This window comes from Hyla sarda, chromosome 2 (assembly GCF_029499605.1).
Source record: "Hyla sarda isolate aHylSar1 chromosome 2, aHylSar1.hap1, whole genome shotgun sequence".
Classification (NCBI taxonomy): domain Eukaryota; kingdom Metazoa; phylum Chordata; class Amphibia; order Anura; family Hylidae; genus Hyla; species Hyla sarda.
This window is the reverse complement of record NC_079190.1, coordinates 246,434,571-246,450,401: the sequence shown is the minus strand read 5'-3', so window position 1 is coordinate 246,450,401 and position 15,831 is coordinate 246,434,571. Positions and strand designations below refer to the sequence as shown.

The following is a 15,831-nucleotide window of genomic DNA, read 5'->3' as shown; positions in this document are numbered from 1 at the left end:
ACTAATGCTTTTTAAGCCTGCATGCCAGGGTAAATTGCAAAAAAATAGATAAGGGTCAACAATGTAAATATTGAGTTTTTGCATAAACTTGATGTATTTGTCAATATCATTTTAAAAATGTATGAAATGTTAATACTTGTAATTCAGTATACCATAGAAACATCTGACCAAAAGATCTGAAAACACTGAAGCAGCAGACTTTGTGAAAATAAAAATTTGTGTCAGCCTCAAAACATTTGGCCATGACTGTACTGTATGTGGAGCAAATATACACAAAATCATGGGCTGATATGAAGAAGGACACTGCTAATACAGTTGCCTGTCCTAGCTAGGAGAAGAGCAGAGATATGATGTTAAGACTTCCCCGAGATGTAAAATATAGTATGATAGTACGATTCATTAAATTAAATTACCAGAACAAAAAAGACCCTATAAAAGACTTCATTTATTCTAGTACAGGAACATGTACACATCCATGTAAGGTAACTAGTGTAGAATATGGAATGTTATTGTAAGCATGTTCCACAGGAAGATTATGTTATTGTATGATATATAAGGATATTGCTACACAATGGCCCTCATTTACAAAGAAATTCGGGTTGCATTTATCTTTTCCCTTGCAATCCGAATGTGTTTTCCCGTAGGTATTTATCATTGTGTCGCAGATGGTATGTCGCATGTGCGTAATTTTGTCGCAGTGGGTTTCAAGCATACTAAGGGTTCATTTTAAACCACATTCATGCGCGGGAGTTTGTGATGAGAAGCTTTGAATAAGTAGTGTCACAATGGTCAGTCAAAAGGATAAAATTTCGTCTGCCTTTGCAGTTTTCTTCAATACATATTTCCCTCAGGAATAGGGTCCTTTAGCAGAAAATGTTAATCTGCCGTCCTGTTCCACTGCTGAAATTACCCCTAACTTTACTGTTCCTGCTGTTGTTGTGGCCCCTGAAAATGTCCCCCAAACTGCACCTAATAATTCTGCCGAAATGGGGGAATTTGATGATCCTGGTTATAATGAAGAAGACTCTGAAGGTCGGAAGAAAAGATTTACTGCTGAAGAGAAGCATTTAATAGTTCTTGAGGTATGTGTTTTTTTTTTTAAATCAGTTTGTTTATCCAATATAACATGGAGACACCATTGGCCGAGGAACTAAGGGATGAAATCCAAACTAATTTAGAACATAATTTACCAGCTGACAACAGCTGACCAATCAATATTTTGACACCAATTAATTGTACTCCAATATTAATTGTAATATAATGTAATATGCATAATTGTTCCTATATAAGATTTTTTTTAATTTTTTTATAAAGTTAATAGGTGAACTGAAAAACAATGAAAAGTTTGACATGAGGAAGTTGAAAATTAAAGAAATAGCTGAAAAAAGCAAACCAAAATTAAATTTATTTCTACTGAAATACTTTGCATAAATGGATAAGCATTCCTGATGGTCATTTTCCAACTGCTTTGAGTAGTCGGGAATAAAAAACCCTGAAAACCCTCAATTTCGGGTTGCAAATTTTGATAAATCAGTGGGAATTGTTATAAATGTCGGGTTATGCCCCTTTTTTGGGTTCTGGACAATCCAAGTCGGGTTAATCGGGGAAAATGGTCGCAGACTGTCGCACGATATCTGCGACATGTCGCAGACACAAATGCGACAAAAAAAAAAAAAAAAAACTAGTCGGGTTCACATTAGTAAATCAGGGCCAATATGTTATTGTAAGGTAAACACTATAGAATAAGGGTCTTACTTTGTCATTGTCATATATGGTCCAGCAGCATAGGAGACAATGGGCACTTTTTCTTCCCGTACAAGGCTTTTTTCTTCAATGAAAGGGAAAGTTAACAAAAACCCAGCTTGCCCATTATCTCTCACACAAAACTGAAAGTTAAAAAAAAAAATATTGTTAATGGAAACATCTTAGACATAGTTGGGGAGGGGTGTGTGATCTATGGGGGATAGAAAGGGGTGGATCAAAAGGCCAAACAACTCAGCAAACATATGGGGAGGTGGTGAAGTAGAGGGGCGTCAGTCCTCTTCTTCGTTGATGTTCCGGTTGTCCAAGATAGATTAGCCTCTAAGCAGGCTGTGGAGTGCTGTATATTGTACCGTCATGCTTTATGTGATTGTAATTTATAGTATGACTTGTAATGACAACTGAATGATCTCCCAAACTCTTTATAAAAAACTTAGACATTGTTGGGGCTATACAGGAGGCCTAGCATCTTATGAACTGTTATAAGGACACTTTGTGATTATAAATTGAAAGAATATTCATCCAGGTCTGCTGTAGGCTGGTCTGCAGCCTGCTCAGAGACTATTTTAACATGAACAGTCCGAATCTCGAAGAAGAAGAGGATAAAAGGGAATATCCATCGAAATGGTCTATTCACCCATTATGTCCGGACTGCCACAATTAAAATAATAAACTCTGACTGTCCCGTCCTCCAGTGCTGTCTTCTTCCTAGTTTTAGAGCCTGACATGTCACACTGCAGCACACCTAAGGTCGGCCACACCTAATTGTCGGCTCTATACATCACACTGCCGCCCAGCCTATCGCCAGACAAGGTGGGACATCTCTGCAGCCGGCGATTAGTTGAACCTCAGTTTGACACGTCTGGCCTCAAAAGCAGGAAGAACACCACAACCAAGCAAGGAAGATTGATATCAGTGGCACCAGGAAACTGGAAGTTAAGTCAAAGTTTATTATTTTAATTAGGGCAGCCCAAGTAAAATGGGGAAATAAAAATTTCACCAGATTTACCATTCAACACCCCTCTCCTTCTCCCTCGTGTATATTGTCTTCCAATAAAGCTTTGGGACTGTGATCTTTCCTTCCCACCCCCATCCACAATGATTTATTGTTTGACTTTGTAATGTGTCCAAGAATATAAGTGTAGCATGTGGTATAATGTAAGGAGCCCAGGGGTTTAGGTTGCACTATGTACAGAAATTGTATTACGTAGAATGTGTCAGCAGAAAAGAATAATTTGGACCATCAAATCTGAGAAATATTCTGAATACTATCAATAGTCCCTGACCTTATCTTATATGAAGGATATCATTATGACTTTCACATGCATTTATAGTGTTTCCCTTTATTTATTTCAAAGTTTCTATCACATCCCCCCTGTCTTGTCCCCCATCTTGTCTTTCTTACAAGCTATTTAACCACTTAAGGACGCAGGGCTTTTCAGTTTTTGCATTTCGTTTTTTCCTCCTTACATTTTAAAAATCATAACCCTTTAAATTTTCCACCTAAAAATCCATATTATGGCTTATTTTTTGCGTCACCAATTCTACTTTGCAGCGACATTAGTCATTTTACCCAAAAATCCACGGCGAAACGGAAAAAAATAATAATTGTGCAACAAAATCGAAGAAAAAATGCCATTTTGTAACTTTTGGGGGCTTCCGTTTCTACGCAGTGCATATTTCGGTAAAAATGACACCTTATCATTACTCTGTAGGTCCATACAGGTAAAATGGTACCCTACTTATATAGGTTTGATTTTGTCGTACTTCTGGAAAAAATCATAACTACATGCAGGAAAATGTATACGTTTAAAAATGTCCTATTTTGACCCCTATAACTTTTTTATTTTTCCACGTACAGGGCGGTATGAGGGCTCATTTTTTGCACCGTGATCTGTAGTTTTTATCGGTACCATTTTTGTTTTGATTGGACTTTTTGATAATTTTTTATTCATTTTTTAATGGTGTAAAAAGTGACCAAAAATATGCTTTTTTGAACTTTGGAATTTTTTTACGTGTACGCCATTTGCCTGTGCGGTTTAATTAACAATATATTTTTATAGTTCGGACATTTACACACGCGGCGATACCACGTGTTTATTTACACTGTTATTTTTTTTAAGGGAAAAGGGGGGTGATTCTAACGTTTATTAGGGAAAGGGTTAAATGATCTTTATTAACTTTTTTTACTTTTTTTTTGCAGTGTTATAGCTCCCATAGGGGTCTATAACACTGCAGACACTGATCTTTTACACAGATCACTGGCGTGTATTAACACGCCTGTGATCGGTGTTATCAGCGCTTGACTGCTCCTGCCTGGATCTCAGGCACGGAGCAGTCATTCGCCGATCGGACACAGAGGAGGCAGGTAAGGGCCCTCCCGGTGTCCTGTAAGCTGTTCGGGACGACGCAATTTCACCGCGACTGTCCCGAACAGCCCGTCTGAGCAGCCGGGATACTTTCACTTTAGACGCGGCGGTCAGCTTTGATCGCCGCGTCTGAAGGATTAATACAGGGCATCACCGCGATCGGTGATGTCCTGTATTAGCCATGGGTCCCGGCCGTTGATTGCCGCCGGGACTGACCCGATATGACTGCGTGACCCCACGGCATATCGCGCGAGCCGGCGGAGGGCGTAAATATACGTCCTTCATCGTTAAGGGGTTAAGTTATAGTGTGCTGATTCCAAGCCTCCCCTGTACAGTGATCCCTCAACTTACAATGGCCTCAACATACAATTGTTTCAACATACAATGGTCTTTCTGGACCATTGTAACTTGAAACCAGACTCAACATACAATGCTACGGACAGTCCAGATCTGTGAAACGTGTCAATGGCTGAAGGGACTGACCAATCAAAATGGGCATTCACTGGTAAAACCTGTATTACTGAAGTGCATACACTTAATTCCTGTCTGGTAGCGCCCCCTACAATACAGGGAGGTACTACATGTTCTGCACTACTCTTTACCTGTATTACTGAAGTGAATGCACTGACTGGTGTCTGGTAGCGCCCCCTACAGTAGAGGGAGGTATTACATGTTCTGTACTCTTTACCTGTGCCTGGGATAGCTGCTCCTTTGGACACCAGGTGAGGGCGGCTCCATGTTACTTTATTTTAGGACACTGCGTGTGCTGAACAGGACCCTGAAGAAGCTCCTGTCCTCTACATAGACAGTGATTTACAGCACCAGCAGATCTTTCTTACTTTTATATGTAAGGACTTACTTTATCTATATTAGTTATCTACTTATCTTTCTTTAATCCTCCTTTTTTCCTATTTTTGGATGACCTTTTGGGGCTTCAGAACCAATTACCGGGTTTCCATAGAGTTATGGTCTACCCATACAATGGTTTCAACATACAATGGTCGTCCTGGAACCAATTAATATTGTAACTTGAGGGACCACTGTATTGCAGTACATGGCATGTATGTTAATGAGGATTGATTGTTAATAAAGTTATTTTCATCCAAACAAATTATTAGACGCTGTATGTACTGCTTAATTGTCTCACCTTGCTTTACCATGTGTACAGGAATGTTAGTGTAGCACGTAGTTTGATGTATAGTGTAGGAAGATATGTGCTACATGTTGTACTGTCAAGCTATGTAAGGTATTAATTTATTCTAGGCTGCTTCCTAGCCTGCACATACATTAGTCCATAAAACTCAGTATCTTGAATATTTGGGTATAAATCCTACCCCCATAGGACCACTATTTTTTAAATACAACTACAAGCCTTTAATCCATGACACATTATAAGAAATAAACAAATGGCATTTAACTAGACTACTATGGTCAGAACATAAAATGGTAACTTTTTACCATATTCTGCAGTACTGTACAGAGTTTACCTTCACATTTGTGTCTGTCCTCAATGGAGCTCACAATATAAATTTCAAATTAACCTACCAATATGTTTTGGAGTATTAGGCCATGTTCATACATCCGGCATGTCAGAATGAAAAATCAATCCAAAATCATGTTCCCCATCCCCCAATTAAATCAATGAACAATTTTTATTTCCTTTTTTGTAAAACCAAATGTTATTTGTACATCAAAAACTGTGAATTTTTTCTGGATGAACATAACCAAAAAACATATTTCAAGAGAGTAATTCTAAAGAAGGGGATTTGTTTGGGGGGGGGTTAGGGCATTCACTACACTATATGAAAGATGTATGCGTGTAATTGTGTCTGAGGAATGAAGATGAATGCGTCTTAATGTTTTCCTTGCTTGTGAATAAACATTTATGATATAATTTGCAACCATACCTGTCCATAGCCGAAGTTGCATACTTTCTTTCCTGACAGATTCTCAAATTTATTGGGTTTTGATACAGATCTGTTAGCTTTTCTGGATGAATGGAGAAAACATATACACTTTAGTAGGTGTTTACAGACAATGTATGTTGCTACTTTAAGGTGTTACTGTCACTAAAAAATCTTTTGACATGTCAATCAGACATGTCAAAAGTTGTTGATCCCACTGGTGTTGTTGACCCACTGAAATCGTGAGTTATTAGCCAGGGAAGCGGGCGACATTGTGCTCCACTAACCAGTCGGCTGTGAAATCCTTCCATTACTCTGCCGGGGAGCTGAGTGCAATTCCGCCCACTTCCCCGGCTAAAAACTCACTATCACAGCTGGTGTCAGGCATGAGACATTGTGATCAGCAATTTTTGACATGTCTGATCAGCATGTAAAAAGTTGTTTTTAATCCCAGTAACATTTTAAGGGATTATTCCCATCAATCCTATTTATTTATTTTTCCAAGCATATACTTCTAAAAAAAGCACCTTCAATTAATTGTCCTAACAGTGATTCCTAAGTTCCCATGTAGAGTTGCCTGCTTCTTGTTTTCTGGCTATTGAAGAGGCTCTGGAGCACAGAATTATTGCACAGCTCCAAGGCTACTGTTCAAGCCCAAAAAATGTATATTAAATTGATATTAACAATAAAAAAAAACTAATGCAAGGACTGCAAATAGGAATACCAACTACAAATTGGTATGGTAAATATAGTATACTGAAAAGGGTTAATATACGGCTGAAAAACAGTCGAAAGCTCCTTTTAATGTTAAGGACCCACGCCCTGAGTCCGCTCCCGAACTATAACGCGGGGCAACGGCGTGGCCCCGCGTCATAGCTGGTCAGTCCGGCCTCTAACAACGGCCGGGACACGTGGCTAATAGCGCGCGGCATTGATCGCGTTGCCGCGTGCTATGAACCCTTTAGACGCGGCGTTCAACTTCTAAAATGAAAGTGAAACCATGCCGGTTAGCTCAGGGAGCTGTTCGGGATAGCCACGGTGAAATCGCGGCATCCCGAACAGCTTACAGGACAGCTGGAGGGTCCCTACCTGCCTCCTCGATGTCCGATCGCCGAATGACTGCTCAGTGCCTGAGATCCAGGCATGAGCAGTCATGCGGCAGAATCATCGATCACTGGTTTCTTATGAGAAACCAGTGATCAATGTGAAAGATCAGTGTGTGCAGTGTTATAGGTCCCTATGGGAGCTATAACACTGCAAAAAAAAAGTGAATAAAGATCAATTAACTCCTCCCCTATTAAAAGTTTGAATCACCCCCCTTTTCCCATAAAAAAAACTGTGTAAATAAAAATAAACATATGTGGTATTGCCGCATGTCCAACACTATTAGGAATGTCTTCAAGTAGTTTTAAAGTGTTTTTAAGGCTCAGTATCCCTGGTTGTCGGTAAATGCCTGCCGATGTTAATATGCACACGGAGGCATGGGAAGACGCAGTAGCTTTTTCCAAGTGTGCCAAAAATGATTCCTTTTTGTGTGGATGATTGGTTGCGTACATATAGGCCTGACTGGAAGTAGGGTGATGGTGATTTGGTGTTACTAGTAGTATACAGCGTACAGCAGGTGGTTGCTGACTGATGTTAATAGTGTACAGCGTCGCCCTACGACTGTTAGGTTTGACAGCCCTACGCCTGTTACATTTAACAGGTTTTCTTCCCCTTCCTCTGCTATGCTCTTCTTTGCTGCCACTACCCTACTGCTCTGAACACGTCAGCTCATGCCCAAGTCTGGTCCAACACCACAGCATCGTCAACATCAAATTCCTCATCGTCCATGCCACTCCTCTCTGCATGGACTTCTTGGGCTCCATGATCCCCTTCAGCATAGCCACCTTGACACCTTACAGCATCCCCACCACGCCTACAACCACCAGTCCCACTTGTGCTGGATTCTACCTCCACCACCTCGCCAACACACTCCAAAGCTTGACTTTCCCACACAACTCCTCCTCGTGGCTTGTCCTATCCTTCTGCGCAGTAGGGGGGGGAGGCAAAGCCAGAGATGAGGAAGAACAGAGTCTAGGATGGACCTTTCCACTTATCCATGTAAGTGTAGACATCAAGGAATCCGCTGACCAGTGGCTCACTGTCATACTGTCAGAGTCTTCCTCCTCAGAAGTCGTTTGACACAATATTCTAGTAAAGCCGGATCATCCTGTGAAACCACATAACCTCTCTCAGGCAGTGAGAACTTGGGATAGCTGACGTAGCTACCACACAAAACCTGGCTGCTGTTGCTGCTACCTGTACTAGTACTGCGACAAAAATTTTTACAGGCAGAGTACATGGCGGGGGTCTTCTGCCCTCTACCCTGTCCACTAACTCCTTTTCCAGACATGTTTTTTTTTGGTTACTTTTATCCTTTTTGGGTGAATTTTCACCAAACTACTTGTCAAGTCTAAGTTTCTACGCTTTAAACTCTTTTTGCGTGGCAGAGATAACAGCACAATGAGTACTGGGGCTGAGGTGCAGATCGGAGCTCTGATTGGTGAATAGCTTTTTACCAATCAGAGCTCCTGTCTCCCGGCGGTTGCGATTATGAATTATGAGCCGTGAATACAGGAGCCGGCGGGCAGCGCAATGTAGCCGCATGTGCCGCCTGCTTTGACAGTTAATAAATGCAGATCGCAGCAGGTCTTTGGAGAATGACCCGTTGCAATCTACACCTCAGTCCCTGGACTATAACTCCCATCATGGGCAGAGTCTGTCCCATGATGGGAGAAGTTGTAGTACCGCATTGCTGAGGGATGGCACTTGCACATCCCCCTGCTGCAGGACTTTTAGGACTACTCCCATCATGGACAGACTCCGTCCATGATAGGAGTTATAGTCCAGGGGCTGAAGTGCATATCGCAGCAGGTCATTCTCTAGAGACCCACTGCAATCTGCATTTATTAAGTTAACAAGCCAGCGGTACATGCGGCTACACTGCGCTGCCCGCCAGCTCCAGGCTCCTGTATACATCTCTCCTAATTCATAATCGCTGCCACTGGGAGACCGGAGTTCTGATTGGTGAATAGCTTTTCACCAATCAGAGCTCCCGTCACAATGTATTGTGTTTTTTATAATTGAATTTTCAGGCTTAGTAGTGGAAGCCATCTTATAGACGGAATCCATTACTATGCCAGGGCTTAGCGTTGGCCCCAAAATCAGCTAACGCTTACCTCTAATTATTACCCCTACCCACTGCCACAGGGGTGCCGGTACCAAAAGGCCCGAAGCATCAAAAATGGCTCTCCTGGGCCTAGGTGGTAACACGCTGGCGTTATTTAGGCTGGGGAGGGCCAGTAACAATGGTCCTCGCCCATCCTGGTAATCAATGGTCCTCGCCCAAACCCGGCTCTTCCCGACACCGCTGTGGCGGTGGCTACCGGGGTAATAATTGGGGGTTAACGCTAACTGGTTTTGGGGCTAGCGCTAAGCCTGAAAATTCTATTATAAAAAACACAACACATTGAAAAAAAAATTTATTTAAAAAAAAAAAAACTTGTTAAAAGCCCTCGTTAACCCCTTTATTGACATTTAAAAAATGCTCTTCATCATCGCAATCCGCAGAATATGACATAGTCATCCGCATTCACATATCTAAAATGTGAAGAAAACAAAAACAATAAAACTACAACCATTTCTGTGATTTCTACACTATCAAAAAGCTGGTGTGAAATTTTTGATGTAAACTGGACTCTCACCCCTTTGAAAATATCATGTAAAACAGACAATATATGTGGACACTCACACTTTTATAAAACTGACTTGAACAGTGTAAACAAAGCTCTTTGAAAATGTGGTCGATACTTTTCGTGCCAAATTTTTTTTTTGTGCGCAAAATTCTTTAGAATCTCCACCTCTGTGTACTTTACAAAGATTTATGGTTTTACTATTGTGCAGTTTTGTTCGGCACACACTGCTGCTCCAGCACTTCTAGCTACATGAGCAGTGTACAGCTGGAAAATGCCACAGCTCTGTGAAGTGTGCGGTAGAGAAGGAGTGCACGGTAGAGCGAGGGGGGCCTTTCTATATTTGCACAAAATTTATCAAAGGAGTGCACGACTTTAGTAAATCTTGAGCAACAGTGTAAATTAGACAAGCAATCTAAAAGGGGTAGATCTGTGTCTACAATAGACACCTAATGATAAATCTCCCCCAAGGTTTCTATTTTTATCTGTACCTTCTTCTCTCTTATCTGTAGCTCTCTCTTTCTAAACACTAGCTGTCCCTATTACTGTCCCTTTTACTGTCTCTCTCTTGCTCTTTTTAGTAGCTCCATCGCTCTGAATGCAGCGGCTGACGTTACTGGCCTTTTATCTGTGTCCCTTGCTGCATCCTATTGGCCTTTGTGCTGACTGACATATGAAAGCAGCCAATCTCATTGATAGACCTGGGAAATCATAGACCCTGGATGCTATGCTTCTTCCGTCCTCTCAAAAAACATGCTTTCATGGTTTTTCACGCTATTTATGAGCCGAACCGATAAAAGCATGAGTGTTCGCCGAGCCAGAAATAAACTAAAGTGTGGATCAAATCCAGGTTTGCCGGATTCGGCTCGCTCATCTCTTGTTATTAATAAAGAGAAGCACATCCTCATCAAACATTGCCAATTTAACCGTTTCTGTGCCAACCGGACTCCCATTATAGACTGTGGAGTTTATTTTTTTTTTTTTATTGAAAACAACTTTATTTGCAATCAATTGTCAATTACATACATACATACATACAAAGAATGACAGCATAATATACAGCACAGGTTCCCTACGCTATACATCATATTACAAGCCACAATAACACTCCCGCATACATTTAAAAAAAAATTTAAAAATCAGTATGTGCTATATCAAACAACAAAGCATAGGGAATCGCGATAAAGGGAAGGGGTTTGGGAAAACAGGGGATAGGGAGGGGAGATCACAGGCCCGTAGCTTTATTTAACCACAAAAGCACACAAGGTAGGGGGGGAAGTTTTATTGAAAGAGCTTGGGTGACCATTCAGTCGCCATTACAAATCATACAATAAATTACAATCATACATAGCATGACAGTACAATATACAGCATAGGTTCCCTAAGCTATACACTGTACCACATGCTGCACTAACATTCCATTCCATTACTCATTATCGAAGAAACAAAGTTGAAAAACAATACAATCTGTGACCGTAGAAGGAATAGGGGGAAGGAAGGGGTGATAATCCTCTTTTACTTGACGTCTGGACAGTGAAGGAGATATTGGGCCAGGGGCTGAATTGCCAAATCAAAGGAGAATAGTGAGAGCAGACACCCGGTGCCTCTATACAGCTGAAAGGAAGAGAAGAGATATACCCTTGCCTGGGAAATATTATAAAAACCTGATAAGTATGTTCGGAAAGAGCACCTGATCCCGAAACTATCCAACACCAGCCCCAGCCAGCCCTATTGAACATTATCAAAAGTGTTTTCTTCATCCAAGGCCAACAAGGCTGGTTGGGTCCCTGACTGAGCCTGGTGCTGCAAATGATCGAGAACTGCCAGCACCTTTCGGATATTGATATCAAGCTAATGCTGATAAACCCCATCTGGTGGTTCCCACAAGTCCTGGTAAATAATGTGACAGCCTGTCTGCCAAAATTTAGAGCACTTCAATGTCTTGGTTGATCAGCGAAATCAGGCAGTACGAGCCCGTAATAAGGGGATCTTTACCAGGCTTTTGCAATACCTTGATGTATGCCAATGAGGCACTTTGTGGGAGATTACCTTAAGCTGTTAAAGACTTCCGTTAGAAAAGGCGTCACTTGATAAAGCAGGGACTTGTAAAACTCCCCAGAACAACTGTCAGGGCCGGGAGCCCTTTTCATTATCTAAATGTCTTATCACTTGACAAACCTCCTCCTTCATCACGCAAGCATTCAACGAAGGAACAGTGAGCTTACGAAGAAACTCCGCTCCTAACAAGGGGTAAGAGGGGGAATATTAATATAGGTCCCCATAAAGGTTTGCAAAATCGTATTAACCTGTTGAGGGTCAATGTTATCTTGCAGCATGACAATAGAGGAAGGAAGAAAATATCCAGGTTTGCTAAAAGCTTGCACACTTTGTTGCACTGCCAAAATAAATCAATGTCATACTGAGATTCTCTCAGCTCATAAGTAATACGAGCAACTCTCCACCCCTCGCTATGGATCTTAGTCAGGGGCACCAAAAGAGAGCATAGGATGTAACACGGCACTAGCTTACAGATAATGTTTCTGAGATTAACATTTATCATTGCCAAATTCCAACCACTATGCCCTAAGTTGATGCACAAATGATTCATCCACAGTGTGAAATGAAGGAAATCTCCATACAAAATCAGAGCTTCTAGGGCAGGATACTTAGGGTCCTACAACAACCGGGAGATGGTCTGAAATGACCAAATCACCAATGCTCACCATGCATATCCGATGCATGGCTATAGAACTAAGAAGAAGGTAATCAATTCGTGACCACAACTGATGAGTACTAGAGAAGTGGATAAAGTCTCAGTCAGAGGCGTAACTTTTAGCTTAACTTTTAGTCATGATGCAAAATCTGCAACAGGGCTCCATGTGCCAATTATAATACTGATCTTTTAAAGGGCAGATGTGCTTTAGCCACCAGGGCCCCTGTGCAACTGCTACCTCTGTAACCCCTATAGTTAGGCCCCTGGTCACGGTCATCTGGATGTGAGGCACACCATGCATTCTGCAAGCCCATCAGCTTTAAAAAGGACAGCAATACTAGATCACAAAACCAGACTGAGGGAGGAGGGTATGGATTTTGTGCCCTTTTTTAAAATAGGAGATCCAATTCTGTATTAAGATCACCTCCCAACAGTTTCCACTGAAAAGGGACAGCCAGATCACGGAAGAATCCCTAATTGCCGCAATTGGAAGCATAAACATTATAGATATTGAGACGGTCGCCATGATGATCTAGCTGTTTGTAACACACTTGGCCCCTTACTATCAAGAGTATGAAACATGAAAGTGAATTGGAAGGATTTATGGACAGGGGCAAGGATATCCACCTTGTCATCACATGCAGGAGAACCAAAGACATGACCCATCCACTGTTGCTGCATTCTGCTAAAATCTTCCTGTGCCAAGTGTGTCACCTGAAGGAGAACAATACCAGGTTTGAGACACTTCAATCAAGTGTCTGAGAAGCATCAGTCACTTATGGGGATCTTAGACCCTTTACATTCCATGTAATTACTGTAGCAATGGATTTGTTACAGGGATGGTACTATATATCTGAGAGCTAGGAAACAATACAAAAAGAAGGTCCACGGACCCAGAGAAACTTGCCAAAAACAAAATAAATAGGAATAACAGTAAACACCCCAGAATGCAATAATAACCCTCTCAAAAAGACCTCCAATAAGTCATATAGAGTACCCCCTCCTCCCCAAGAGAGAAGACTTAGAAGGTGACAAATCAGAAGACAGCAGCTAGGAAGAAGCAAGGTAAATAAGAAATACAGAAGTAGAGTAAAATTGGTAAAAATAGAAGGTTAGCGAGAAGAGAAGACACGAGGTAGATGGAAAGGGTTCAATCCAGATAAGGCACAATACCAGCACCAAGAATAGGGTACGTGAGTCCTCAGGATGGAAGAGGGGGAAGTCAGTCTCAGTAGAACTGTAAAACTGCGAGTGCTCAACGAGGTGAAGAATAACACTGCTAGGACATCTTGGTGAGTACATTATCTTCCGTCGGTCCTTCAGTAGCCATGAGCGATGATGGCCTTGAGATGAGTAAGGTGTAAGTGGAGATCAGGAGCAGTTGTCATGACGACGCGTGCTCTGAGATGCTGAAGACAAGTTGGTAAACACTGATAACGTGGCGCCAGAAGTAGTACACAGTAACAGTCCCACCATTGTTATAGACCAGTGTTTCCCAACCTTTTTCGGCTCGGGGGACCCCACGAAAAAATAAAAAATCGCGGGGCACCCCTACCGAAGTTGACGACCAAAAACAAAAATATATACAACTCATAAGTGACGTCTTCTCTGATCAGCATCATTCCCTGTTCTTCTCCGTCTGGTCTGGACCGTCCTGACCATTTCTTCCAGCCACAACTCTTCACCATTGAACCTGCAAAACAAATCTATTAGGCTCCGCACTTTACCAGCATTAGCCTCCAGATGCCCCTTTTACAAGTAAAGAGGAATACAGGGGCGTATAGGTGTAAAGGAGTAACAGAGGGGTGCAGAAAGGTATACATGGGAGACAGGTGTGTAGAGGAGTGTACATGGGTGACAGAGGGTTGTACAATGGGTGACAGAGGGGTGTAGAGGGTGATAGAGTGGTGTACAGGGGTGACAGAGGGGTGTAGAGGACTGTACACGGGTGGCAGAGGGGTGTAGAGGAGTGTACATGGGTGGCAGAGGGGTGTAGAGGAGTGTACATGGGTGGCAGAGGGGTGTAGAGGAGTGAACATGGGTAACAGAGGGGTGTAGAGGAGTGACAGATGGATGCAGAAAAGTGTACATGGGTGGCAGTGGGGTGTAAATGGGAGGCAGAGGGGTGTACATGGGTGGCAGAGGGGTGTACATGGGTGGCAGAGGGGTGTAGGAGTGTACATGGGTGGTAGAGGGGTGTAGAGGAGAGTACATGGATAACAGAGAAGTGTACATGGGTGACAGAGGGGTGTAGAGGAGTGACAGATGGCTGCAGAAGAGTGTACATGGGTGGCAGAGGGGTGTAGAGGAGTGTACATGGGTGGCAGAGGGGTGTAGAGGAGTGTACATGGGTGACAGAGGGGTGTAGAGGAGTGATAGATGGGTGTATAAAGGTGTACATGGGTGACAGGGGTGTAGAGGAGTGTACATGGGTGACAGAGGAGTGTACATGGGTGACAGAGGAGTGTAGAGGAGTGACAGATGGGTGCAGAAGAGTGTACATGGGTGGCAGAGGGGTGTAGAGGAGTGTACATGGGTGACAGAGGGGTGTAGAGGAGTGATAGATGGGTGTATAAAGGTGTACATGGGTGACAGAGGGGTGTAGAGGAGTGTACATGGGTGACAGGGGGTGTAGAGGAGTGTACATGGGTGACAGAGGGTTGTACATGGGTGACAGAGGGGTGTAGAGGAGTGACAGATGGGTGTAGAGGAGTGTACATGGGTAACAGAGGGATGTACATGGGTGGCAGAGGGGTGTAGAGGGGTGTACATGGGTGACAGATTGGTTTACATGGGTGGCAGAGGGGTGTAGAGGGGTGTACATGGGTGGCAGAGGGGTGTAGGAGTGTACATGTATGACAGAGGGGTGTAGAGGAGTGTACATGGGTAACAGAGAGATGTACATTGGTGGTAGAGGGGTGTACATGGGTGACAGATGGGTTTACATGGGTGGCAGAGGGGTGTAGAGGGGTGTACATGGGTGACAGACAGGTGTACATGGGTGGCAGAGGGGTGTAGGAGTGTACATGTGTGACAGAGGGGTGTAGAGGAGTGTACATGGGTAACAGAGGGGTGTACATGGGTGGTAGAGGGGTGTACATGGGTGACAGATGGGTGTACATGGGTGGCAGAGGGGTGTACATGGGTGAAAGAGGGGTTTGGAAGAGTGTACATGCGTGACAGGGGGGCGTCGGGGGTGACAGGGGTGGACAGGAGTGACAAGGTGGTAACAGGGGTGACAAAGATGTGGACAGAGGAATGGACAATGAGGCGGTGAACATAGGTGACACAGGGATGGACAGGGATGACAGTGGGGTGGATAGGGGGATGGCCAAGGTGGACATGGATGA

The 15,831-nt window shown here is 42.9% G+C and overlaps 2 protein-coding genes across 23 annotated transcripts in view; one reads left to right on the top strand and one right to left on the bottom strand.

Moving 5' to 3' along the window:
* TEX14 (testis expressed 14, intercellular bridge forming factor) overlaps nucleotides 1-15,831 on the bottom strand; it is a 536,718-nt gene that overhangs the window by 301,307 nt on the left and 219,580 nt on the right. For all 22 annotated transcript variants that reach the window (XR_008888708.1, XM_056556863.1, XM_056556851.1 and 19 more), the window contains 2 exons: nucleotides 6,038-6,119; nucleotides 1,756-1,886 (listed from right to left, as the gene is read on the bottom strand). Coding sequence is in view for 21 of the 22 variants with exons in the window: in XM_056556863.1 (XP_056412838.1) it covers nucleotides 1,756-1,886; nucleotides 6,038-6,119 (213 nt within the window). In the remaining variant the exon portion in view is untranslated. The remainder of the gene's footprint in view (nucleotides 1-1,755; nucleotides 1,887-6,037; nucleotides 6,120-15,831) is intronic.
* LOC130355950 (uncharacterized) overlaps nucleotides 1-15,831 on the top strand; it is a 133,969-nt gene that overhangs the window by 62,673 nt on the left and 55,465 nt on the right. The gene's annotated exons all lie outside the window — the stretch shown is intronic.